We start from the raw sequence: 26,190 nt of genomic DNA, 5'->3' as shown, positions 1-26,190 counted from the left end.
GTGGGCCTACTCGAATCCTTCTGGTACCCCAGGCATCATTCTGCTCTAGAGGCAGAAGGCTTGTCCTTCTGCCGTTCTAACCCCCGGGGTGCCATGTTGCACTTGGCATGGGTACTCCATAAATGTCTGCAGACTGAATAAGAGCCCCTCCCCAGTGAGGGCTCTGCCCACCCCATACTCACATCGATCTCACTCAGGATGACATCAATGATGCTGCCAATGACGATCAGGAAGTCAAACACATTCCAAGGATCTCCAAAATAGCCCTGGGAAGGAAGGTCATGGACGAGTAAGGACTGGGCTGTGGATGGAAACAGCTCTGTTTCCAGGGACGGGAGAGAAGTATGGCAGTATCAGTGAGGGGGCACCCACCAAGGTGCTGGGCAGGCCAGGGTTCTAGCATCCCAGCTCTCCTCTCTTTCTGGCTTCTAATTTTTAATTCTCTTCCCCTAGAGCATCAGTGGCAGGGGGGTTGTTGGAAGCTTAGTCTAGATGGGAATTTCCTTCACCCCCAGAGCCCCCCTTAAAACTCCTGCCAGAGCTTGACAGCACAGAACCAGATCGGACTTGGATGAGACTGTGGGAATAGAGTCAAGAGCCCAAGAAACAAAGCAAGATCCTGGTCCAAAGCCCATGTTTCAGAGGCAGAAAGGCAGGCAGGGGATGTGGGCAGATCCACAGATGCAGTGCCCAGCGTCTGAGAGCAAGAGTCTAGGCGGAAGGGCTGTCAGTAGAAGGCGGTCGAGGTCTCTACTCCCAGGCCACAGCTCTGTCCCCACGGCCACAGTCACTCACCCTGGGCTTGAATGCTATGAGCTTGAGGACCATCTCCAGGGTGAAGATGATGGTGAAGGCTACGTTGAGAATGTCCGAGATGTGGTTCATCTGTTCCGACTGGTTGTAATGCTGGAGAAGCAACATGGGAGAGCTGGGCCAGAGGGGCCAGACTTACCAGCTGCAGCTCACGATCCCAGATGCCTCCCCTCTGCGGGCGGCTCCTACTGTCTGTCCTTAGGCCCACTTCTCAGCAAACTGGGAGGTTAGTAATCCCCTGATTCTACCAGATCATAAGTGCATCTTTCAGGCCTATTTCACCCCCATAACAGGCAATGGCAGAGGACAGAGTGGAGGTTCAACAAGCCCAAGTCCCACAAAGTATGCCTGCGGGCCTCAAAGCCAGATATCATTTACACATTGGTCCTGGGTGACCAGAATTGGCAGTCTTCTAGGCAGCGCTTTGCATAGTCCTTATGGTAGAGGACTAAAGAGAAGACCCCGTGGGTTCTGAGGTTGACATCAGCACTGTCTAAGGGGACACAAAGTTAGCTAAGTTTCCTGAATCTTATATGTCTGCTGCCCCAGTGATGGGGATAAGAGACCCTTCAGTCAACAGTCTTGGCTTCTGTGGACCATCTCTATGGACCATGTGAGACTCTTCCTTTTTTTTTTTTTTTTTTGAGACAGGATTTCTCTACAGCTTTGGAGCCTGTCCTGGAACTCGCTCTATTTTTAAAAGTTGATGTATTTCTAACTTCTTCTACAGAACCTTCCCAGGTGGGCGAGAAGGGTTTGTTGATTGCTCCACCCTTCAGTGGTGCTGCCTACGGTTGCTGCCTGACTCAGTCCCAAAGAAACTATTGCTTATATTCTTCTACATGACCAGAGCCTGTAGCTCAGTGAGTCTCCTCCCAGGACTCCAGGAGCCTACAGTGTGTGGTCCTATCATTGTGAAACATCCCCCACAGGCTTGTGTATTTGAACATTTGGTCCCCACACTGTGGTGCTTTGGGAGGAAGCAGGTCACTGGGGTGGGCCTGGAGTTTATAGCTAAGCCTTGCTTCCCGCTCTGTCTCTGTTTCCTGTTCTGTCGAGAGGGTAGCAGCCGCCACATGTTCTCACCATGTAACCACCTGCCACTGTGCCTTTCCTCAGCATTACAGTCTGTATTGTGCCCCCTCCGATCACAAGCCCAAATAACTCTCTCTTCCCTTAAGTGTTTATGTGAGATGTTTGGTCTCTCTTAGGAGAAAAGCAACTAACGTATATTTAGTATGCCTTGGGCTCCTAGGAGCAGGAAGCCTAGCTGTGAAGGTGTATTATATAGGGCTTAAGGGACCAGATTATTATTATTATTATTATATTTTGGCTTTTCAAGACAGGGTTTCTCTGTGGCTTTGGAGCCTGTCCTGGAACTAGCTCTTGGATACCAGGCTGGCCTTGAACTCACAGAGATCCACCTGCCTCTGCCTCCCAAGTGCTGGGATTAAAGGCGTGTGCCACCACGGCCCAGCTAGGGACCAGATATTTAATTTAATAGCAATGCTACTGACGATGATATGATCAATGAGAGGTGGCTTCTCTCCCCAGAGGGTTGCCTGCTTTGTGAGTCCTAAATCTATTTTTTTGGGGGGGTCAGAGCCAAGTTTCCAAACAACCTGGCCATCCAGATTTGCAATGGTGAAGGGAAAACAGAGAACATGTGTGTTCTGCTCCCTGCGTGCCCTCCTTGCCTGCAGCATCTGTCTCCTGTTTGCAGAATTGCTGTCCCATCTAGTTGGAGGCTTGAATTAGCTCCTTAACAAATAAACCATAAGGGACAAGGCTGGGACCAGTTCATTCCTGTATCCTGCAGCTGGCATGCAGCAGGTGTCTGGAGATACCTACTGGGATGAAATGGGAATGTCTCTGTGTCCCTGCCCTGCCCAGGCCCGAGGTCTTAGTCTGGTCAGTCTCTCAGCTCCTTACCTGCATGCCTAGGCAGATAGTGTTGAGCATGATGAGGGCAAACATCAGGTATTCAAAGTAGGAGGAGGTGACAACGTACCACACCTGATACTGGTATGGATTTTTGGGGATGTAACACCTCAGTGGGCGGGCCTTCAGAGCATACTGTACACATTGGCGCTAGGATGGAACAAGACAGGACAGGTCAGCACCAAGAGGTCCCTTCCTCCATCCCTGTACCTATGACCATGGAGTTGTAGGAAGCTTGGTGTGTGGTGCAGGAACAGCTGTGGCCAGGCGCTACGGGCTGAGGAACTCTGAATGACATACAAATTGAATTCCACTGGGCATCTTGGGTTCCCTTTGAGTGATCCCGGCCCATTCTGATCATAGCTGCAACTCAGGGCAGAGGTTCTGAAAGGCTTCCTCTGGGGACAACAAGTGAGTTCCATAAAGCCCTCCCTCCACCAGTGTGAACTGCGTTGAGTTGGAGGCAAGTGGGGTGCACAGACTAGCACTGGGTCTCAGTGGGGGCTCTCGTCACAGCCCTGGAGGGACTCTGCTTCCCATCTCCAGTGGGTGGCTCGGTACCTGGTTCTTGTCCAGCTCACAATTCTTATACTCAGTCTCCCCCTGCTCCTGGAAGGTGACGATGACAAAGCCCACAAAGATGTTCATCATGAAGAAGGCAATGAGGATGATGTAGATGATGAAGAAGATCGCCATCTCCACTCGGTTGTTGTAGATGGGGCCCGTGTCCTCCTCATTGGAGTCTATGGCCTTGTACAGTAGCCTTGGGGTGGGCAGAGAGGAGAGGACAATGGCATAATGAGGACTGGGATGAGGAGACTGAGATCCAGGCCAGGAAGGCGGGTGTTATCTCATGGGCCACAGGCGCAAAGGAGACTTTCTCAATGGCCAAGGCAGAACTGGTTTAGGGAAGGCTAGAACCCACCCTGCCACGGTCCTGACATTCCATGGGGCATCTTAACTATCCTCAGCCAACCATTCAGACTTCCCTGTGTGGAGAGAGGCATGCATTTGTCGGGGGATCGGGCATACTGTGTCAGAGTCCTCTGGTCAGGCACACTAAGGCCGAACACAGCCACAGGCTGCTATGGTCCGATGGGGGCTGCTGACTTCTTGGCCCCACCCTAACTGCGCCCATCAAGGACCCAGACCCCAGGCCTTACTCACTGAGGCCAGCCCTCGAAGGTGGAGACTGTGAAGAGCGACATCATAGCTGAGAGCACATTGTCGAAGTGGAAGTCGTTGTGTATCCACTGGCGGGGACGCAGCTCTATCTGTGTGGGGTCTCCATCCTTGTAGATGTAGTAATAGCCCCTGGCACAGGGAGGCCAATCATTCCACAGTGTGGCTAGGATACCTAAGCTCCACCCACCTCCCCTGGGGTAAGTGTGTCAGAAACACCAGAGAAGTAGGACAGAAAGGAAGGACACGGCTGCGTATTCCCTCCCCACAGCTACCCCAGTTCCCATCCTGAAGGACACCACATTCCTCATCTGGGCATCCCACACCCTTCAGCTGGCAAAGCCTGGTATACCTGCATTCCTCTTCAGTCATCTTGGATAAGTCATTGCAGCTGTAGAACTTCCCCTGCATCCAGGAGGGAAAAGGAGGGATGGAGACATGGTCAGGAATATAGGGTAGAGAGTGGGCTCTGGGGGTGCTTGGTTGGAGGAAGAAGGGAAGGAGGGAGATTTTCCTCTCTTACTCTTAGGGCAAGGCCATCATCATCAATTTTCACACTCCCCAACTGCCTCCCACTTAGCCTGGCTGCCACCTTAGATGGGCATTTGTGGAATGGCCAAGGGTGGACTTGAGGATGTAAGCACACCCAGCCCAGCTCCTTTGACAGTGATGGCCACTGAGGTGCCCAACTATCACCCTCTGAAGAAATCTTCCTCACAGTTCACACTCTACAAGGGAAGAGCTGGCTCCACCCTTGCCTTTCTCCTGCCTGTGGGCAGTCCAAGGCTGCTAAGAGCCAACAGATGGACCCTTCCAGTAGGGCTCTGACAGATTTAAATGTGTCCTCAGCATTAGATGGGGTCCCTAGCACATCCCAGATGAGGCCCCATCTCACCAAAACTGACTGCAGCGAGAGCACATTTTCCGTTAGTCTTTATCACATACTGAACACTTGCAAAAGGTTTGGTTTGAACAGGGTTGGATGCAAGTCATCCAGAGACTAAGTTAGGTTTGGTATCCATGAATACTAGTCCAGATCCTTGGAAGGCCCTGAGAGAGGCAGGCCTCCGTCAAGGGGCCCAACTGCTCTGCCAACCTTCAGTACTCTGTCATTTCTTCAGGTCACTCCTTTAAGGTTGCTAAAGCAGAGGGTGGAGGTGGAGTAAGAGACCTCACTGGTACTGAGCAGGGTTCTGGGTACTAGAAACCAGAACCCATGTAATTTTACCCAGAAAGCAACACCAAGCTCTTGGGCATCCTGGGCAGAATATGTGACCAATGTTCGGAGAGTAAAATGTGATGTAAAAGGCCGGTTGTACCAGAAAGGCTTCTAGCTGCTGGATGCACAGACCCTGAGGGCTTTGGCTGAGACTAGAGGACAGATGGGTCATTGCTCTTGCATAAAGAGCACGTAAGAGTCAAACAAAAGGTGGACCCTCATTGGTTGCTTCACAGCATGTGATGGTGGGCTCCTGCCTGCCAGACCTGGACTAGATGCCTGGGTAAGAGCTAAACAATACACAAGACCCTTTCCTGGGGGATTTTACCAGAGGAGGAGACTTGGGGGAAGAGGGTGTCTCTCTGCCATGTTGAGCTGGCTGATAGGATGTCCAGGTATTATAAGCATTCTGGCTCCTCCAGGGTGGTGGTCAACAGGACCCCTCCTCTCGGGGTACCTTGAGAGGCCAGATATTGACCACTTTCTTTCAAACCTATACCACATCCTCAAGAAGGATCATGGATTTGCCTTTGAGCCAAGGCCCTGGCCCATCTACAGAGGAAGCGATTCTTCCATATTGGTTGAACAAACCATTAGTGAAGCGACCCTATGACATGTCTAAGGCTGCCTGAGGTCATGGAATCACAAATGGAGTCGTGCTAGGAAGTAGCACAAATCGCACACTCTGCTATCAACTTCAGTGCCCTATAGGAGACTTAAGAGCCAGACATAAGATCTAGAAATTGAAATTCCGTGGGAGAACGTCCCTTGAGAGAAACTGAAGAGCTGCGTTCTCCCAGGGAAGAGTCAGTAAGATAAGGTGAACTGTGGATGAGAGGTGAAGATGGCCTCTGTAGAGGCTCCTGGGTGGTGTGGGTGATGCCAGACACCACAGCCAGGACCATGGATTGCACAGCTTGTTTGCAGCAAGGAAGGCTGCTGAGCCGGGGTGCTGTAGGCAGCCCCGACAATAGGTGGAGGCTGGAACATTGGTGAGAGGAACGGTAACTCCAGGGCTTGTGGGTAACAGCAGATACAACGGCAAGGGTGTTCAGAGAATCGTCGCCTGGCAAACAGGCTCAGGATGGTTCCCTAATTTTGACACCATAGAGTCAGGGTCACTTGCTTTCACGATTTGGGGGTTCCTTTGTTTGAGAAGAAGTGGCTGACTTTCGTCAGATCCTTCAAGTTGGCCAGGGAAGGGCCGCTGGCCAGTCAGGGCCTCACCTTGAAAAGCTGGACTCCGATGCAGGCAAATATGAACTGGAGGAGGGTGGTGACGAGTACGATGTTCCCGATGGTGCGGATGGCGACAAACACACACTGTACCACATGCTGGAAAGGCAGAGGCGGTAGATGGGCATCGGAGCTGTTCCACTGCACCCCACCACTCTGTCAGGGAACCCTAGGAATGCAAGACTGCCTCCTGGCACAACTAGGCCCATGGGGAAAGCTGGCTGGCCTGCCTCACCCTTGCCCCCATGGATGGCCAAGATGGGCATCGACCCCTCCCCCCTCTGGGGCCTCTCTCACCTTCAACCCTTTGGCTCTATTGATGGCTCGGAGTGGTCGCAGCACCCTCAGAACTCTCAATATCTTCACCACAGAGATGGCGCTGGACCTGCAGGAAGCAGATTGCTGTGGGGCCTAGAGGTGTGTGTGGCAGCCAGAGGCTTTGTCACCTCCTACCTGGAGCTTTCCACATGAGGCCTCCCTGACCCCAGGGTAAAGCTATTCCCTGAGCGTGGGGGATGGTCTCATTGACTCACTTCTCTGTGAACATAGATTTTGTCTCTTCTATTAGGCTAGAAATGACCCACGGCTGGGCCTGTGTTTCCCATTCTGGGGGCCTGGCTGCCTTCTCTTTGCTCAACCCACCCCACCCTTGGTCTCAAAGACAAAGCTCTGAACATTTAGCATTGCCACGTTAGCCCAGCTGGGGACAACCCAAGGATGTTCCTAACTAAAGCTCTAAGGCATGTGAGGTCCAGGCACAGGGCACACAGCACCCACGTGCTGGGACTCGGCCCTGCCACAGCTTACTCTAGCCCCATGGAAATGAGGGACACGGCCACCACCAGCAGGTCCAGGATGTTGAAGTAGTTGCGGCAGAAGGAACCTTTGTGCAGGAAGGCTCCATAGGTGGTCATCTGAAGAGAGACACACACACACGACATCTGGAGGAGCAGACCCGCCCCTCCTAGAGAAGGGTTTCCTATCATCATCTGTTCTGAAGAGTTCCCACTGTCTCAGGGGTGTCACTTCACTTAACTCCCTGCTGTAGCCCGAGAGCACTCCCTGTTATCTGCTTCAGATAAACACTGGGCACTTCCAGAGTCGGTCTCTGTCCTCAGAGGGGGAGGAGCCCTTTCCTCCAGATGTGTTCATGCCTTGGCTTCTCCTTCACAGGAGTGAGAAGCCTGGCTGTCCCTCCTCCGGGGACTCCCTGGTTGGCACAGGTCTAATTGTGACACCTCACTCCAAAGTCCTCCTTGAGTCTTGGGCAGCCGCCTTCTCCCTCGACCCCATTGTCAGTGGTGGAAGCGCTGGAAAGGGAAACCCTCTTCCTCTGCTCTGCTCTGGTCTTTACATCCAGTCACCCTCTCCTCTTCTACCGGAAGACAAAGGCCTGTGGTTCTGGGTTCCAGCCAGAGATGGAGCCTCCTCCTGATCATCAGAGCCCACTACTGTGATAACCTGAACCCTGTGTGCCCACCTCGGGAACAGGCACACAGGGCTGTGCTGTAGAAACTCAAACCAGGGCGATGGTTCTTCCTTTAGATGAGAACTGCTTTCTGTCTTTTTTCGATATGTAACCCTAGGTGACCTTAAGCTTCGGCGCTTCCTGCCTTCCCCTCTTGACTGAGCAGATTGCAGGCACATACCACCAGCCCCACTGTTCCACAGAGTTGGGAATGCGAGCCAGCTCTTTATGAATATTAGACAAGTTTGCTCGATGGAGCCACATCTCTAGCCCATGTGAGGGTAAACTTTGAACAAATTTTCAAAGGCTTGGAATTCCTGATTTGTAAAAACATTTGCGCTTATGCAGCAGAGCAAGGTGTGGCATTGGGAACCCCGTCCCAAAGTTAGAAGGCATTTCCAGACCTGCCCTGCTTCTCTAAACAGCTAGGCTCCATAGCACGTGACCAAGATACAGTAAAGCTAGCCTGGAGTCTACAAGTCTACTGAACTCTCACTAGAACACTCTCAGGGGTCACTTCTTTGAGAACTCTAGGAGGACAAGAACTTGCCTGGTGGCTAGAGAGAAGGGCTGTGGGCAAATCGCACTTTCCAGGTGGCTTTTAGGTTAATTGTGTCTTCCATGTTGAAGACCTGTACTTTTCTGATTGGTGGTGGTCACAGCTGGGTATATTTCTCATCTCCGACCTTCCACTCAGTCACCTGCCCCCTTGCCTCACTCCCCTTCGCTTAGGAGCTGGAGCCCTGTGTGGCCTCCTGGACCTGACTAGTCTTTCCTGTCAACATTCATCTCAATCTTACTTCCCTCCCCTCCTTAGCAGTGTCCCCAAGAGAGCCATTGTGTATAAGCTGGAGCCACACATCTCAGAGACACTTCGTCCCCAGAGATGTCTGTCCTGCCATCTTCACTCACCTTCAGGACAATCTCCACGGTGAAAACAGCAGTGAACACATAATCAAAATACTCAAGGATCTGGAGGTGGGGCAAAAAGAGGCAGCCGGTGAGAGAACTGGCAAAACAATGGTCCCACCACAGCCGTCCTCACCAGCATTCCTATCACCACCACCATCAACATCACCATTGCCGTTAACATTACTACATCATCACATCAATATCATCACCATTATCAACACCAACTCCCACCACCATCATCGCTATGACACCATTATTGTTACCATTAATATCACTGCCACCGCTAGCATCACTACAATCACCACCATTATGATTACCACCATTATCATCGACACTATCGATCCCACCACCGTCATTACCATCTTGACTGCCATCATAACCGCCAGCACCAGCAGTATTCAGGGCAGGCAGGCAGAGCCTAACTTGCTTCTGCTACGGCAGCACTGTTCAGAACAGCAGTGTCCAGCCCCAGCCCTGCGGAAACTTTAAGAGACTCTGGCCACATAGAGGGTATAACTGAACTTGGACCCCAGAGTGGGTTGGGGGTGCCGAACCAGTCGAAGGGGCTGCCGTCACCTGGTTCCTCATGGAGTCAGCTCGGATGGGGTCCTCAGCGGCCAGCGCAGCACTGCTGAGCAGGATGAAGAGCAGGATAAAGTTGGTGAACCAGGTGGCGTTGACAATGCGGTGGCAAAGGACACGGATCCTGGTCGGGTGGGAGGATGCGAGCTGTGAGATGCTGGAAGTCCAGGCCTCACTAGCTTCTGTCCCATACAGGGCCGCTGACTCCACTTGCTGTCCCCGCCCAGGCAGGGAGCAAGTATAACCTTGCACCCACACGAGCCCCTGGCTGAACACGCAGGGTTTGGCTCCCCCTTTGCTCTTTCAGTCTTAGTCACGTCTCCCAACTGAGCTCCTACGTCACTTGTGCCCTCTACCAGTGCCCACCACCATGAGGTCCCCAGCCAAGAACGGGGCAGGCCCATCTCCTTCCCTGGGGCAGAAGAAACTCCGTGAAGTCTGCTTATTCCAAAGCTGCAGGTTATAATACTAATAAATACTCCTACTCTCTCCATGCTTCGTCTAAAACTGCCCTTAGAAAAGAACTAGCAGGGCTGGAGAGATGGCTCAGAGGTTAAGAGCATTGCCTGTTCTTTCAAAGGTCCTGAGTTCAATTCCCAACAACCACATGGTGGCTCACAACCATCTGTAATGAGGTCTGGTGCCCTCCTCTGGCCTGCAGGCAGAATATTGTGTACACAGACAGAATATTGTGTACATAATAAATAAATATTTTTTATATTAAAAAATAATTTTTTTAAAAAAAGAAAAGAACTAGCAATGACAGTCCCTCTTAGGAGTAACTAACTGATGAAAAACTTAAAAGCAGGGGCTGGAGAGATGGCTCAGAGGTTAAGAGTACTGACTGCTCTTCCAGAGGTCCTGATTTCAGTTCTCAGCACCCACATGATGGTTCACAACCATTCACAATGATATATGGTGCCCTCTTCTGGCCTGCAGGTTTACATGCATGCATACAGAACACTGTATACATTATAAATAAAAATTTAAAAAAACAACTTAAAAGCACTACATCTCCCAGAAATACTAGCGTTTTGTTCATTTTAAAGGTATTTTATTTTTGTGATGTGCTGGGCATTGAAACCAGCACCTCATGCATATTAGGCAAACTCTGTTATGAAGCTACACCCCAGCTCACTGTGAGCATTTTAGACAGAGCACAAGACGATAACCTAAAGGAGTGAGCTGTGCATAAGGTACCCGAAGATGGGGAGAACCCAGAGTAGATCTCTCTGGGGAGGGGAGCCACTGTCTCAGAGCCTCCTCAGCTCCCCCACTTGGTTGTCACAGTGCTACCTACTTATTGGTGGGGCTGAAGATGAAGAAGGAGCTGGCCTCTGGAATGGGCACTGCTTTCTCTTTCAGCTGTAGCTCGGCCAGAGGGCGTGGCCGGGGGCTTACTGGGATCTCAGGCTCATCTTCCTCATCATCGCCTATGGGGAGAGGGAATGAAATAAGGGGTATTTCCAAACCTTGCCAGGTCCTTGGCTTCTGTACTCAGAGTCCTCCCGGGAGCCTCTGAAGCTGCTAAGCAAAGGCCAGTTTGGGGTTTTAGCAAGGTATGCCTGGGCCTTCCCTTTTTGGTACGTAGAGTACAGTCTAGCTCAGAAGTCCCCCAAACCTTCTGTAAGTAGGGCCACAAACAAGATTGAGGAATCTGGCTGGGCATGGTAGTGCATGCCTTTAATCCTGGGTTAGGATTCTAAAAACAGTGAAGAATTTCTAGCGTGGGCAGAATGGACCAGAATCTCTTGAGCTTTGGCCAGGCTTGTGGTCAGCGAGGCGAAGCAGAAGGCAGAGAGGAGGAAAAGGTACTCTGAGCGCATTCTGAGCACAGGCCTAAAGCTGTGCTCTGCCTGGGTCCCTCCACCCACGCGCCTCCTCCCCACCTTAGCAACCTGGCCAAGACCCTAAGCGTGCCAACAGCACCTGATTCCGCTCTCTCCATGGCGGAGACCTGTGGGTTCCTCAACCCACCCAAATCACACCCTCACTCCTCTCCATCCTAAGAGCCCCCACCCCTTCCCCAGCATGGCCCTCACATCTGCTTGGCCTGCCATGGTTGTTACTGCAGAGAGGGTTCATCCTTAGCGTTTGCATCTTTGCAGCTCCCCTCAATTCTTTATTCCTCGGTCTGTGTTTGTTTTGTTAATTTTATTGCACATATCTGCCACCCCCACCCCCGTACTGGGGATTGAACCCAAGGTCTCACCACTCTACCACTGGCCTATATCCCCACACCTTGGCCTCCAGAGCAGCTGGAATCATAGGGCTGTGCATTAGGGCCCAGACTGCACAGAACTTTTGTCAAAAGCCATTTCAACTTATTTTTGGAGAGAGGTTAGATAGAAATGTATTCAGGGTCTTGGTCAGACCTCTCTCCAGCCCACATGTTCTCTGCCCCTGCTCTCATTTCTCTCTAGCCCCTTCCGGTTCCCCTAACATAAGATTTTCCACAGCCACGCGCGCCCAACAGAGGCTACCCATTAGGTGACACAGCTCCACAGGACGCGGTCTCAATATTTACTCCCGCTAGACATTTGAAGAAATTTGGCCAGCTTTGCTTCCCAAACTTTGTTTAGGAAAATCATTTCCTGTGATCATTTGTTTGATTTGTGGAAGGCCAACTGGGTGCCAAATGCCGCCATTCCCAGCACAGAAAGGCCAGTTGGAGCTGAGAGACACTCAAGCTAACCAGCCGGTTCCCCAGTGAGCTATCAGAGCCTGACAGCACTTGTGCCCCAGGTTTCCCCGAGAGGCTGTATGGTGATAATCCAGCTTGACTCTGCCTCTCTCATGCATCATGCCCTTGGTCCAGATGAGCAGGGTTCACACTGCAGCCGGTGGCTCTATGCACTCAGGGGCTGCTCTGCTTTATCCTTTCCATTCTGCTCTTGTGGATTTTCAGACAGTGCAGTCTGGCAGTCATGGTTTTATTCGAGATCCAGGGTAGGGAATGATCTATCCCATCACCATATGAATGAAATGCCCCTTCTTTGGATAGAACCCGGTGGGCAGGGAGGACTTGTATGTCTGCCAGTCCTGTGCTCTTTGCAAACAGTACTGAGCAGATAGCTGGAACTCAATAAAAGTAAATGGAAGCATGTGTGGAATATTATTTTTGCTGTGTGTACTGTGGGGAGAGGCAGGCTTGCAGGTTGCTTCTTGGCAAGACTAGGTGAAGGGACATCTCTAGGGTTCTGCCCTCCCATCGAGTGGTTCAAGTAGGAAATGCACAGGACACATCCAAATAGAAAATTCAGCATCAGCAAGGTGCCCCTTCAACAGCATCCCGCTTCAGCCCAGGCTCTGGGATCCTTACCTGGGAAATCAGCCGAAGGGTAGGGGTCTTTCACCTCATTGACGTTAGATTCGAACTCGTCAATTTTCAGCTGCAGAAAGGAAGAGTGAAGGTGGTGGGATGTTTGAACTTACTGGGTTTGCGCTAGAGGGCGTTGTTCAGATTCCTGAGTGTTTCCTCTAACCTGGGAAGTGGATGGGAGTGGGGTTATTACGGCTTACAGATAAGAAGTCAGGTCCAACAAGGTATACGACTTGACCAAGCCCGTGTTGGGCACACCAAGGCTCTAGCCGGTCTGAGACCGTCTTCACTGTGTTCCCTTGGCTCTACAGGAGAACAACTTCCCAGGCCAAACTGTTCAACCTCTCTGCGCCTAGGACCCTGGCTCACGACTCCCTTTCCCCACTCTTCACGACGGTGAGCAGGGCCAGGCTGGAACATTCAAGGTGGGGCTAGCAGGAGTGGAAACCCAGGCTCTTACAACTGTGGGTAGGCAGGTGAGCTGCCTTCTTGTTCTACACAGGACTCCAGGGAAGTCTGGCTCCCAGGCTGAAGGGCCTGTGCCTGCCCACACAGGAGTCCCCGGAAGAGATGTAGATGTTGGCTCTCCTCCCAGAGCAAGGGGATGCTGTCCCCCACTACCCTGTGTCTCTTTCCTATCCCCAAAGTGCCCCTAGTAACCTGGGGAGCTAGGGGACTCTCAGAGGCTCTCCAGTCAGCCTGTACAATTCCCTGCACCAGCGCTCACCTTGGCCGTGGTGGGGATGCCTTCACCCTTGAATTTCTGCTCCAGTTTCTTAGCCATCGTGGCCTTCTCTTCTTCAGACTTGTCTGGGAGCCCCCTGAAGTGAAAAAGCAAGGACATCCAAGGCGGAAACTGTAAGAATGGTTTTGGGGCTGACAACACCCTTAGGAATATTTCACACCAGCGGCTCAGGGGAATCTATGGGGGAAGGAGCAGCAATGACCACCAAATGGGAAGGGCGAGACTCTCAGTGTTCGTCCTAGAGAATGAGTGGGAGTGGCTTTGTACCTGTCATATGTAGGATTCAGAATGGAATTATGGCCTGTCTGTCCAAGTTTCAAGCCTAGAAAGACCTGGGGTCTTCGTTGGTCTCTTTACCCCAGCAATTTCCATCTAGTCTCTAAGAAACGAGCATCCCATTCCTGCAGGCACATGCGTTAAAGGAAGCAGGCTCCAGACTGAAGTTCAGTCACACAAACTGTGAGCCTCTAAAACCCAGTTGCGTTAGCATTGTCTTGGTACTGGCTGGAAATTCAAGCCTTCATCCATCCCACCTGGTTCAGACCGGTTGACACGGACTCTATTTTGCATAAAACCTCCAGATGGATCATTTGCAGTTTGAATTTGAGAAACATTATTCAGAAAATGTATCCCATGGGGGCTGGAGAGATGGCTCAGTGGTTAAGAGCACTGGCCGCTTTTCTACAGGTCCTGAGTTCAATTCCCAGCAACCACATGGTGGCTCACAACCATCTGTAATGAGATCTGGTGCCCTCTTCTGCCGTGCAGGTATATATGGTGGCAGAATATTGTATATATAATAAATAAATATTTAAGAAAAAACCTATTCTATATTTACTCCCAGAAGCACCAGGCACAGAGCGACACGACCAATCACAGAGGGACAGATCAGCAGAGAACTGGGAAGTCAACCCCTACTTCACAGAAGCCCAAGGCTCCAAACATAAATGACCCTGTCCAAGGGGTCCAGTCACTGAACAGCAGGACTGTGAGAGAGAAAAGTCTCAGAACCACTAGGCTTGATCATTGCATTCCTTGAGGCCTGTCTAGAAGGCCAATTTGCCTCTAGTTTTGCCCAAAAAATTCTTGGCGTAAATTCTGAAGGCCTGAATGTCTTGCTTGGAGAAGCCTGCCCCCAAGAGGAGGTGCCATGTGGCCCCTGCTTATCCAGCTCATGGGTGGGGGACCCGGCCTAGAGCCTAAAGGCCCCAGCCAGAGTCCGTCCAGCTCTCTCCTAGAGGGTCCAGCACTCACTTAGACATCTTCCTGCGCTTCCTCTCCTCGGCTTTGGCCTTCTGGGCGGAAGTCAGGCTTTCTGCCTCTGCCAGGTTGTCCACAGCGATAGCCAGGAAGACATTAAGCAGGATGTCTGAAGGCCGGCTAAGGAGCCTTGAGTTGTGATGGAAGGCAGTTTCTGTCACAAGAGTTTTGTTTCCCCGTGTGTTTCAAGGCCTTACTTAATCCATGAGGTGGCAGTTTCTTGCCAGAGCTGCACCCGTGGGAGGGTTCAGGCCCAGGAGCATAGTCAAGTCCTCAGGGAAGCTTGACTGCTGATGAGGCCTGAACCCATCAGAGCTTTGAAGTTTTATTCTATGTCTACCAGAACAGATCCCAGCTGCCCGACAGGGATCCCTGGGAGTGAGGCAAAGCAAGGGGCATTGACTTCATCCCTGCCCACTCACCACGATGTCAGATTCCACAGCACAGCAGTAGGACCCTTCGGGTGCCATTAGCATCTCTCTGCTTAGCTCACCTTTTGACCTATCCTAGCTTAATATTCCTGGTCCCAGAGCTCAGACTGATCCCTGGTCATAGCTTCGTGTCAGCTTCCGCTGTCAACCTGATCTACCAGGGAAGAGGGAAACAATATTTAGGAACTTTCTTCATTTAAACTGCTAACTGTAGAAGGGCCCGCCCCACCTGAACAGGTGGTCCTAGATTATAACAAGAAGGTAGCTGAACAAGCCAGAGGGAGACAGCCAGTGAAGAGCATCCCTCCCAGAGATTCTCAACCTCTGGGCTGCGACCCCTTTGGGAGACTGAACGACCTTTACACAGGGGTCGTCTAAGACCATCAGAAAACACAGATGTTTACCTTACAACTCATACCAGTAGCAAGGTTACAGTTATGAAGTAGCAATGAAAATAATTTTATGGTTGGGGTGACCACAGTTTGAAGAACTGTGTTGCAGCATTAGGAAGGTTGAGAGCCGCCATCCCATTGTTCCTACTTTAGTTCCTGATTTCAGGTTCTTCCTTGAGTTCCTGCCCTGACTTCCCTTCATGACAGACCATAATATGAAAGTATAAACCAAATAAAAATTTTCTCCTTCAGGTTGGAGGACACCTTGGCTCCTCCCTGCCTGCCTCCGAGCTGCTGGACCGGGCTGCCCCATCATCTCCACTGCGTCTCTGCTAAGCCCTGGGCTTCTTCCCACTTACGTCAGGCTTTCACCAACCTCACAGCTAATTGTCCCTACTGCTCTCCGACATTTCTGGTGGAAAGAATTATATTGTTGCTGCGTTTACCTTTGCTGTGTCCCATTCCCCACTCCACAAACCTGGGAACCAGAGGGACCTCCTTCCTGACACATAGGGACCCCGGTCTTCCCTGCTAAGCCAACTCCCCCAAGTTCTTCTTTGCACCATGGCCCCCAGGGGATACAGTTGCCACAGACGAAAAGGATGATGAAATAAATGCAGACGAGCACGCCGGGGTAGGATGGGCCTCCGTAGGCCATGATCCCATTGTACATCACAGAGTTCCAGTCTTCGCCTGTCAGGACCTAGGCCGAGAGAGCACGAGGTGAGAGGACAAGTCACCCCAAAAGGCCTTTGTCAGCTCTCCCGGTCCCCACCCTCCAGGTGACTACTCCCTATTGCCCTCATTGTTCCTCCTTCAGCTCTCTACAGTGCTATCAGGGTGTGAGTGGGCTTGGAGGAGAAGCGAGTGGGCTCCAGGGAGGAGAGAGTGGGCTCGGAAGAGGAGCCAAAGACTGAAGGGCTGGCTGCCCGGGGTGGTTGGAAAAAGTCTTATCAAGCCTCTCAAGGGCCAAGTTTGATCATAGGGCCTCTACTCTGTTCTTAATCCCCAGGCTGAAGTGGACTGCACTCAGCCAGGCTTTTGTTACCCCAGCCTCCAAAAATAGCACCAAGGTCAAGTCCCTTGAAAGCACCATCCCTGTCAGCCGGTGAGGTAGTGAACGGAAGAAAGGCAGGATGAAGCCATGAAGCCATCTACGGGACTGACTGATGGTCGCCTACCACCCCTGCTGGTATTGCGTGGTAGAGTGACTTGTGAGATACTGATGACATGAAAAGGAACATGTCTATGCTCAACACTAAGAAAGCTCCTCTGGGAGGCTGTGGCTCTGAAGGTCACTCTCTGAACCCCAGCCATGATCCCTTGAGTGGCTTCTTGGAAACAGGCAGCCTCTGTGCCTCTCATGTGAGAGAGGGGTCTCAGATGCCTGGGCTTTCTCGGCTTGCAGAGGACACCTTCAGCTCGTCTGACTTTGCCCTAGAGATGTGAGCAGTGCACCTTCGACAGCCAGTCTACCCCCAAGTATTTATTTGCATCAGCTGCTATCGCACTCAGGCAGCAGGGACGAAGAGAAACCGACAAACTAGGCGTCGTCAGCCAGAGCTCCAGGGAAAGAGACAAACAGAACAGGATTGCAGTGGCCCAAGACCCAGGCGATAGGAAATGAGAAGGGTATTGAACTCGACCAGGTGATGTTTTCCCAGATACTGAAGCAGGATTCAGGCATCTCCCAGAGCGAGGTCTTCGCAGACGGAGCACCTACCTGGAAGACACTGATGAGGGCCTGGGGGAAGTTGTCGAAGTTGCTGCGTCGTACTTCTGTGTCTTCGAAGTCATATCGGCCCCCAAAGAGCTGCATGCCCAGCAGGGCAAAGATGATGATGAAGAGGAAGAGCAGCAGCAGCAGAGAGGCGATGGAACGGATGGAGTTGAGCAGCGACGCCACCAGGTTGCTCAGGGATGTCCAGTACCTGAGGAAGAGGGACAGCAAGGTGGGGGCGGGACAGGGACTTCTCCCTGGTTCTCCCATGCTTGGGAGGGCTGCGGCAATGGCACAAGACTGGGACATGATAGAAAAGGGCTTCCTGTAGCTGAATCCCTGGCCTCGCGGTGCATGCTCCTTGCACACTCCTCGGCAGGGCTGAGAAAGAACTTCCATCCTCACTATTTACACCGGAAGAGTAAAGACCTGTGCTCATGTTGGCATTGGGTAAATGCTTAAGAACACCCTAGACCCCCTTGTCTGTGATTTCAGCTGTCTGGAGCTGGTGGAGGACATCATTAAATCCTGTAAATGCAGTTCCGTGATACATTTTCAAAGAAAGATCATAGTCACATAAATTGTTACAGGGTATTATAATTGTAATTTTGTGCTGTTGTTAATTGTTCAGGGAAAGGCATGGTGTATTTAAGGCGCAGCACTCTCTACGGTTTCAAGCACTTATGGGGGGTTGACAAATCCCCACAGAGGGGAAGAAGCACAAATGAAAAGCCCTTTCCCCTGTCTGCATGGTCCCCCTCCCCCGTGTCCCTTCTTTCTTTTCCCTACCCCTCCCACGTTTCTCTGTCTCTTCCTCCCATCTTCCAGGGCTTCCCCTTTTCTCCTTTCTTCCTCTTTCCAACTCTTTCCTTTCCCTATCCTGACACAGGCAATAGTGAGACAATTCCTGACTTTGTCAGCCCCTGCATCCTCGGCCTCTCAGGTCCCGGCTGCCTGCACTCACTTGGTGATCTTGAAGAGCCTCAGGAGCCGGATGCAGCGGAGCACGGAGATGCCCAGCGGTGTCATGGCTCCCGACTCCACCAACAGGATCTCGAGGATGCCGCTGCATACCACGAAGCAGTCGAAGCGGTTGAAGATGGACATAAAGTACTGGCGCAGGCCCAGCCCGTACATCTTCAGCAGCATCTCGATGGTGAAGAGAGCGAGCAGCACGCGGTTGGCGACATCTGCGGAGGGCAGCAGAACGTTGCTTCCTTCCCTCCTCCTCCTCCTCCTAGCCTCTGCCCCAGGTGAGCCTCTACCAGCACACATGCCCTATCTTTCCACGGCTCTTGAGCCTTTTTAATTTTCAGGTCCTAGGAAGGGGCCAGCAAGAGGGCTGATATAGGGCTTGCCACTAAGCTCGATGACCTGAATTTGATCCCCAGAAGCTATATGGTGGAAAGAGAGGACAGAAATGTTTTCTGCCCCCCTCCACAAAACCAACCAACAAATCAATCAATTCATTAATCAATTAGAAATGTAAAATAATAATAACAACAATCCCCCCCCTAGGAAAACCTGGTGGATTTTGCCCATCAAAAGAACCTAAATCTGTATTTTCAGGATGGTAATCCCTACCCTAGTTAGCAGGGGAAAGGCTGTATAAATCCATGAAGGTTCACTCTTCCTCCTTAAACACAGTCTGTATTCCTGGTAGAGAGAGGCTGGGCCTCATGAAAGGCAATCTGCTCTCCAGTGCTTGGCCCGGTCCCAACTGGGACGCCCACTATCAGTATCTGTTTGTCTTTCTTAGCTACTTCCCTTCTTCCTTTTAAATGGTCTCTTCGTGTTCAGTTATCCAGCTCCAGGGTCAATTCCATGTTGCCAAACCCAGCAGACACAGACATTCACGTACTTGCTCTCCCACAATCCTGTTCACCATCTGCTCGATCTTTCAGATACTCTCTCCTCCAGCACCCTGGCTTCCGTGACACCACATTCTGTGGGGTTTCCTCAAGCCTACCCCCCTGTCTTCTCCAGTCCTCTCTGCCACACATCCTTCACCAAGTCGCTGGCTGTTGGTCTTGAGCCCTGTACTATCCCCTAATATCTGGTGATGATCTATGACTGCAATACCAGCGCTGCTCTTCCAGTGAGCCCCACCTTTCATTCTCCCTAGACCCAGCCTCTCCATGGCAACCCAGCCCCCGTTTTCCCGTCAGCTTCTTTGACACTACCATTAGATTGTCTCAAAGGTACCTCAGACTCAGTATGCCCAGCACCATAAGGGTGGATGTTGCCCATCATCCCACACTTGCCAGAACTACCTGGCTACTGACTCTCTTTGCCGTCTTGGAAAGTAGGACCACCACCATCTATTTGTCTGCTCGGTCTAGGAATCAAAATTCACCTCTTCTGGGTAGGGTTCCATTTTCACGTGGGTTTACTAATGCTGCCTGACAATGTGTACCACAGTTAAGCGGCTCTCAAGAAGACTGCAATGAATGAATGAACAAATGGGTGCATGCACGCATCTGAATGGCAGGTTTGCTTTTTACTCTTTCAAACTGTAGCCTCCACTTCATTTGAACTTCATCTCTTCTGTCGTGTTTTGTTAGGCCATGTTCCTGCTCAGCTCACTCGCATGCATCAGGCTGGTGACTCTTCCCCAGAGCAACTCTGTTCTTTATTTGAGTTGAGATTTTTCTCCCACGGGAGCTCATCACTGGAGATGTTCTTTCCCCCAGGGATTCATATGCCTTGACTTGAGGACATTCCAAAAAGGACACTTGTGCCTACTTCTGAAGGGCTCCCCCAGGGCTTCCATTTGTCTTTGATTGGTTTGTACGGGTCTGTCTTGGTTTACTATCCCTGCTCTGTGAAAGGTGCTGCAAGCTGGACCTCGTACCCCGATAAGTTGTAGGACAAGACAGATGTTAATTGTTTCCAGTCCATCCATGGAAGGCAATGAAAGACGGTAAGATGGTAAAAGAAAGATTACGAGGAGATGCTGATGGTGCACGAATCTAAAGGACACAGGTTGAACACAGGCTGCAGTTAACTTTTCCCTTGTGACATTCTTCTTCCCTCCGGGGACCCCCAGCAGAGGGAACCTCCAGACTCCTCGCCTATCTCAACAGGCAAAAAGGCTTTAGATCCCCTTACACACAAGCAGCCTCTCCGGGCCCTGGCTCTAAGCAAGTGTGCTGGCTTTTGCTCCCCACCTTACCCAGGCCCAGGGTCCTGTCTATGATCCCTGCATAGGCATGAAGAGTCAGCTACCACCCCTGAGGGGTTAGGTCTAAGATATTTCCATGAGGAAGTTCATGAGCTCCCTGCCTCCCCACCCAGAGACCTCTTTGTTATTTATTACAGTTTGAGTGTGCAATGTTCCTCCACAGAGTCATATGTCTGAACTATTGGTCCTCATCTGGGGGCACTGTTTTATGTCAAATCTTTAAGAGGTGGAGCGTCGCTGGAGGAACTCGGTCACTGGGAGTAGCCATGAAGTTTACAGCTCTACTTCCTATGTCTCTTGCTTTCTGACTGTAGGTACACACGATGCTACCATCCACCCCAGGCTTCTGCCTCCATGCTCTCCTGGTCATAATAGACTGGATCCCTTCTTAGGGGGCAAGCCAGAAGGACCTCTTCCTTCCTTGTGTTGCCTTTTAGGCAGTTGTCATGGCAATGAGAAAACGTTGTCATCCCTTGAGGCATTATTATAACCCATGCCACATTGGTGTTTGTAGCAGGAAGAGTACCTAGCTGTGGGACTGGTTCCTCTTTTGCTTAACTGGTTCTTGGTCACTGCCCAGAGCTCTGCACACAGTGGGGCATTCACCGAAAGGATGAGGCTGACCATCCATCTTCTGCCAAGGCGGGTCATTCAGAGACTCAAACCTGATCATAATATGTTTAGACTTACAACTTTTCATTGACCTCCTTGTACCCAAAGGCTAAACTCCTAATGCAACATGACAGTATACGAGGACCCCTGTGAACACCTGTTGTCCTGTTGTCCGTCACATATGAAGTTCTGTGGCTCCCTTAATTCACCAGACTATTCCACATGTTTGCACTCGTGGCATCTGCAGGAATCCCTGCCGACCTTGGACCGGTTGGGCTTTATCTCTGTATCCTTTTGATGTGTGCAGCAACAGCATCTTCTCTGGCAACATTTTTCTTATCATCTCATCTTTGCTCCTTCATTGTCTTCCCTGGATGGACTGGAAACAATTACCATCTGACTTGTCCTATGACTAAGCATGCTCCTTGAAGTCATGAGCAATGAATTAACTGTTTACCGTTTACACACACACACACACACACACACACACACACACACACACACACACACAAAATCTCACTCACTGCATAGTTGGTTATTGTATTTAACAGTATTTGAACTTGGATGCTTAGAACTCTCAATTATTGACAGTTTTACATGCAATGGTATATAATTGAACAATTTGCCTAGATATTTGAGGAAGCATCTGAAAGTTGTCCCTAAGTGTCATTGGCACTGTCCCAGATCAGAATGATGTGGCAGGTGGGATGGTGGGGATGCCACCTTGCCTTTTGGTGTCTCTACTCTCCCACCGTGAGAGGGAGTTGGGCCAGTGGTCCCACACGAGTAGTACCGTAATTTCTAGAAGGTGTTGTCAATCCCATTGACTTCAACACACCCTACAGCACCCTTGACGGCTTTAAGCTTCTCAGCCCGAGTGCTCAATCCTGGCTCCATTCCAGCTGACTCACCTTGCAAATGGGTCAGCCAGAGGGGCTGGTTGTGGTGCTCCGAGGCAATAGACAGGGTGTTAAGGGCAACGATCAGGATCACCAGCCAATAGAAGACCTTGGATTTCACCAGGTCGTGACACTTCCAGCGGAAGACACGGTTCCATTGCCTCCAGTGTCGACTGCAGGAGACAGGAGGATTAGAATCCATTACTTTCAGCCACACATATTCTCCTCTCATGCAAGAGAAATGAAGGCTGTGGGCCGTAGCACTAGGTCAATTTAGACTGGGCTTCTAATTAACAAAGTTTTGCCTTTCAAGTGAGAATGATAAAGCAAGGATCTCCCAGGCAATTAAACGAGACAATGCCAGCAAAATGCTTAGTTAGCACGGCACCTGATACAGATAGGAGCGAGGAGCACCGTGCATTTTAATTTCCACCAAAGGAGACTGCGCTGCCAATTCTACCCATTTTTAAAGGAAGTTTTACTAACTCAGGGGGGATTTCCAGATGGTTGCGTGGGAAAGGTGTGACCTCACATCGTTTGCTAAATCTTGGGCTTATCCACCGTTGGCTCAGCAATTCTGCTTCTAGAATTCTGCCCAGAACAGCCCATACTTTACCAGGAGAATCTGGTTAAATATAAAATGGTGCATCTATACCATGGAACATTTAATAGGCAAGGTCGTGCTGATAAAGATGTGTGTGGGCTTGTGAGTGTGAACATGTGAGCGTGTGAGTGTGAACGTGTGAGTGAGCTTGTGAGTGTGAACGTGTAAGCGTGAGCATGTGAGTGTGAGCGTGTGGCTGTGAACATGTGAGTGTGAGCATGTGAATGTGAGCGTGTGTGTGAGCGGGTGTGGTGCTGGAGAAATAGCTCAGCAGTTAAGAGTTCTGGCTGTTCTTCTAGAGAATCCAGTTTAATTGCTACTACACACGTGGGGATCTGATCTCCTCTTCTGGCCTTTGTGGACATGAGGTGTGCACAAGGTGCACAGACATGCATGCAGTCGAAACCTCCATATACATAAAATAAATAAATAAAAAATAAATTAAAAAGTGTGTGTCTTTATATATGTACATGTGCACACAAGTGTGAAAATTGACCTCAGCGGAAAAGTTTAAAGAAAAAATGCATAACAAAATAGTGTGCATTCATTTACTTAATGAATGAGTAAATGACTAATTTACTAAGCAAACTACTCAATGAAGTAAATATTCTTCAAAATCCCCTATATACTGGTTACTGTTTTAGTCTTTATGACGATAGCAATTAACACGAATAACCCTATTATATAGAAAGAAAAACAAGAGCAAAATATCCTGGTGTGTGTGTGTGTGTGTGTAAGATGAAAGCACAGAAAGATCTTAGTAGAATACACATCTGTTACCATGGTTACTTCTTGGAAGGGCAGCAGGGACTTTCGTTTTTTTTTCCTTTGGGCTTTTTTCTATTGCTGGGTCTTCCAAAAGTCATAACTATGTATGAATTTGAAAAAGGGCATAGCATTTTTCTCAAAACAAAGATAAAAGCTCAGAGTATCCTCTCCCCGCTGACTCTTAGCTAAGCCCACTTCCTTCCTAAATGCCATCTGCACACCTTCCCTCCTTCCTCTTGCAAGTTCCCAGCACCCAGCGGCATCCCCTCAGAGGGGTTAGCTGAAGGTCCTGACTGTCTTCTGTTTTACCTTGAGTGGTGTAGAAATAGGTCACCCTCTCAGCATCCTCCCTGCTTGCTCATTCCCTGGGCGTCTAGCCACGGCTGAGTCCTCAGAGCAAGAACGGGCCCTGTTTTCTTAGCTAGGCCTTTCTAAGGGCTCAAGCGCCAACAGAAGAGGTTGCCAGATTCTGGCCCCATCTCAGGTCAGGTACTCACATGAACTGGATGATTTTGTTCAAGCCCTCGATTTCATACAAGCTCTCTGTGTCTGAGCCCCCTTCATCCAAAGAGAGCTTGCCTGGGGACAGAACAGATATAGTTAGCAGCCTTCAGGGTCTCTTGGGAACAGACACACTTGGTTAGGCATAGAACATCTATGACGGTGGGCTCTTGGTTGGCCTGGCTCCTGCTGGGACTTCCTATGAACTGGAGAATCCCATCTGCAGGGCATGTGGCCACCGTGGGCAGGACCCAGGATGATTTGAGGAGAGCCCAGGATGCACTTGGGTTCTATCATCTTGAGGCTTGACACAAGGCATTGGTGACCCTCTGAAAGCAAGCATTATACATTCCCAGTGGGTCTCTGACTGTGCTGGCTAATTTTATGTCAACTTGACACAGGGTAGAGTCATCTGAGAGGAGGGAACCTCAGTTGGTATACTGCCTCCGAAAGACTGGGCGGTAGGCAAGCCTGCAGAGCATTTTCTTAATTAGTGGTTGATGTGGATGGGCCCAGTCCATTGTAGGTGAGCTCATCCCTGGGCTGGTGGTGACCCCTCCATGGCCTCTGCATCATATAACTGTGAGTGACATAAACCCTGTCCTCTCCAGATTGCTTTTGGTCATGTGTTTCATCACAGCAATAGTAACCCAAAGACACTGGGGTTTTGGGGACTACTCTCCAGAGAGTGACTGGGGGGGGGTGCTGGTCATCACAGGCAGGGGGATGCTGGCCATGGCTCTGGGCCCCAACCTTCTCTTAGGTCCTCCACGTCCATGACCTCGCCCTGTGTGATCCAGCTCATGTAGCCGCGAAGGTCTTCCTCCAGCTGCTGCTTCTCCCGGAGTTTTTGGAAGGTTCCCCTGGACTTGGCCTTCTCTCGCTCCTTGGTGAATTCCCTAACACAAAACCAGGGAGGTAGGGGAGAAGGGGAGAGAGGAAAAGGACGGTGAGAGGTAAAGGCGGCAGGGCCCACTGAGCTTCCGTAACACAGGACACATCTGAGCTGGACGCGTCTTCTTCTGGTCTGGCGCACTTCCTCTGGGCCAGGGACCCTCAAAGTGTCCCCCCGTCTCTCCTCTGCCCAGCCCTGCCTCCAGGCACATTTCCAAGCACTTTATAGGCCTCTGACTCCTTCCGTTTATTCTTAGATGTCAAAGGTTGACAGAACATTCCATTATTCCAACAGAACCATCCAGGAAGCCTCAAATTTGCCATACTCCTTGGTCTTTTAAGCTATCCTAAAACGATTTCTGATTACAGACTTAAGACCTGAGAAAATCATCTTGGACGCGAGGGGAAACTGGCTGTCACCATGAAGAACCTGGGGGGGGGGCAAGGCATCTTATGACCAGTAGAGGGCAGCACTAGGACACCGAGCGGAACTCAGAGTGCATTAAGAGTGAAGCCCGCTCAGTTAGCAGGGATCTAAACCCAGGCGGCTGAGGAGGGTCTACCTGTAGGACAGTGCTGGGTGCTCTTGACCATTGTATACATTGCAACCCACCCAGTGAAGCCCACCTACAGATGTCTTTTCAGAATAAAGTCACAAAGTGCACAAAATAAGAACACAGGATTACAGAGGAACTGATCAGAGTGAAATACAACCACAGAAATCTAGCAAATGCCAATGGCGGAAGGCAGGCGCTACATTGCTACAGGGATCCTGTTGCAAGTCTGACTACCGCCGTTTGACAAGCACTAATGAGTGTAGACAGGAGTGCAACAACGGACACGTGACACCATTTCCATTAGAGAACCCACAGGCGCTGCTAATGCCCCCGTGGTTAGTTGCCTGCATTCATTATTAAAGGAAGCACACATTTCAGTTAATACAATAGAAAGTCAAGATGGGTTTTCTCTAACCAACCTCACAGACTCCTGAGTTCTGTTTATAGGCTGATGGGGGCGGTAGGGCTTCTGGAGTGAGGTGATGTCAACCCATAAGGGAGCTGAGACTGCAGCTAAGCCCAGCACTGTGTCTGGGGTGGACTCCATTAATGGTGGGGTTCGTGTGTGCTGGACTCTGTCCTAAGCACTTTAAACACATTTCATGGCAGCCCTAGGTCCTAACATGATTATTTGACACATATGAACACTGAGGTTCTGAGGGAGTAGGGAATTAGGCAGGGTCCCAGAGCCTCTAGGTAGTAAGTAGTATCTCAGGGATGAGAGCGGCAAGATACCGCTAGTGGGTACTTGACTAGAAACCGTGTGCTGACGCACACCCAGGGCTGGAGTCTGGGGCTCACAGGCTCACACAGGAGTGTGGGTGCTGGAGGAAAGAGGAACGAAAACTGGGAGAAAGGTGCTAGCTTGAAGAATGCATCCTCTGCCTTCCTAGCTAAGAAGGAAGAGGCGCACCTGGCCCAGTGGGGCTCAGAGATGAGCTGAGGGTC

General features: G+C 50.7%; 1 protein-coding gene across 1 annotated transcript in view; it reads right to left on the bottom strand.

Moving 5' to 3' along the window:
• Nucleotides 1-26,190, bottom strand: part of Cacna1s (calcium voltage-gated channel subunit alpha1 S) — a 64,624-nt gene that overhangs the window by 16,624 nt on the left and 21,810 nt on the right. Inside the window, exons 8-28 of the mRNA XM_075988086.1 lie at nucleotides 24,545-24,690; nucleotides 23,788-23,869; nucleotides 21,931-22,091; nucleotides 18,188-18,413; nucleotides 17,227-17,434; nucleotides 16,086-16,206; nucleotides 14,675-14,789; nucleotides 13,403-13,496; nucleotides 12,676-12,745; nucleotides 10,654-10,786; nucleotides 9,348-9,477; nucleotides 8,772-8,831; nucleotides 7,199-7,305; nucleotides 6,689-6,776; nucleotides 6,383-6,490; nucleotides 4,289-4,341; nucleotides 3,922-4,068; nucleotides 3,316-3,517; nucleotides 2,746-2,904; nucleotides 796-906; nucleotides 183-266 (exon numbers count right to left, since the gene is read on the bottom strand). Coding sequence (XP_075844201.1) covers nucleotides 183-266; nucleotides 796-906; nucleotides 2,746-2,904; nucleotides 3,316-3,517; nucleotides 3,922-4,068; nucleotides 4,289-4,341; nucleotides 6,383-6,490; nucleotides 6,689-6,776; nucleotides 7,199-7,305; nucleotides 8,772-8,831; nucleotides 9,348-9,477; nucleotides 10,654-10,786; nucleotides 12,676-12,745; nucleotides 13,403-13,496; nucleotides 14,675-14,789; nucleotides 16,086-16,206; nucleotides 17,227-17,434; nucleotides 18,188-18,413; nucleotides 21,931-22,091; nucleotides 23,788-23,869; nucleotides 24,545-24,690 — 2,605 coding nt within the window. The remainder of the gene's footprint in view (nucleotides 1-182; nucleotides 267-795; nucleotides 907-2,745; nucleotides 2,905-3,315; nucleotides 3,518-3,921; nucleotides 4,069-4,288; nucleotides 4,342-6,382; nucleotides 6,491-6,688; nucleotides 6,777-7,198; nucleotides 7,306-8,771; nucleotides 8,832-9,347; nucleotides 9,478-10,653; nucleotides 10,787-12,675; nucleotides 12,746-13,402; nucleotides 13,497-14,674; nucleotides 14,790-16,085; nucleotides 16,207-17,226; nucleotides 17,435-18,187; nucleotides 18,414-21,930; nucleotides 22,092-23,787; nucleotides 23,870-24,544; nucleotides 24,691-26,190) is intronic.

The sequence above is a fragment of the Microtus pennsylvanicus genome, chromosome 10 (assembly GCF_037038515.1).
Source record: "Microtus pennsylvanicus isolate mMicPen1 chromosome 10, mMicPen1.hap1, whole genome shotgun sequence".
Taxonomy (NCBI): Eukaryota; Metazoa; Chordata; class Mammalia; order Rodentia; family Cricetidae; genus Microtus; species Microtus pennsylvanicus.
This window is presented reverse-complemented; position numbering and strand designations above follow the sequence as displayed.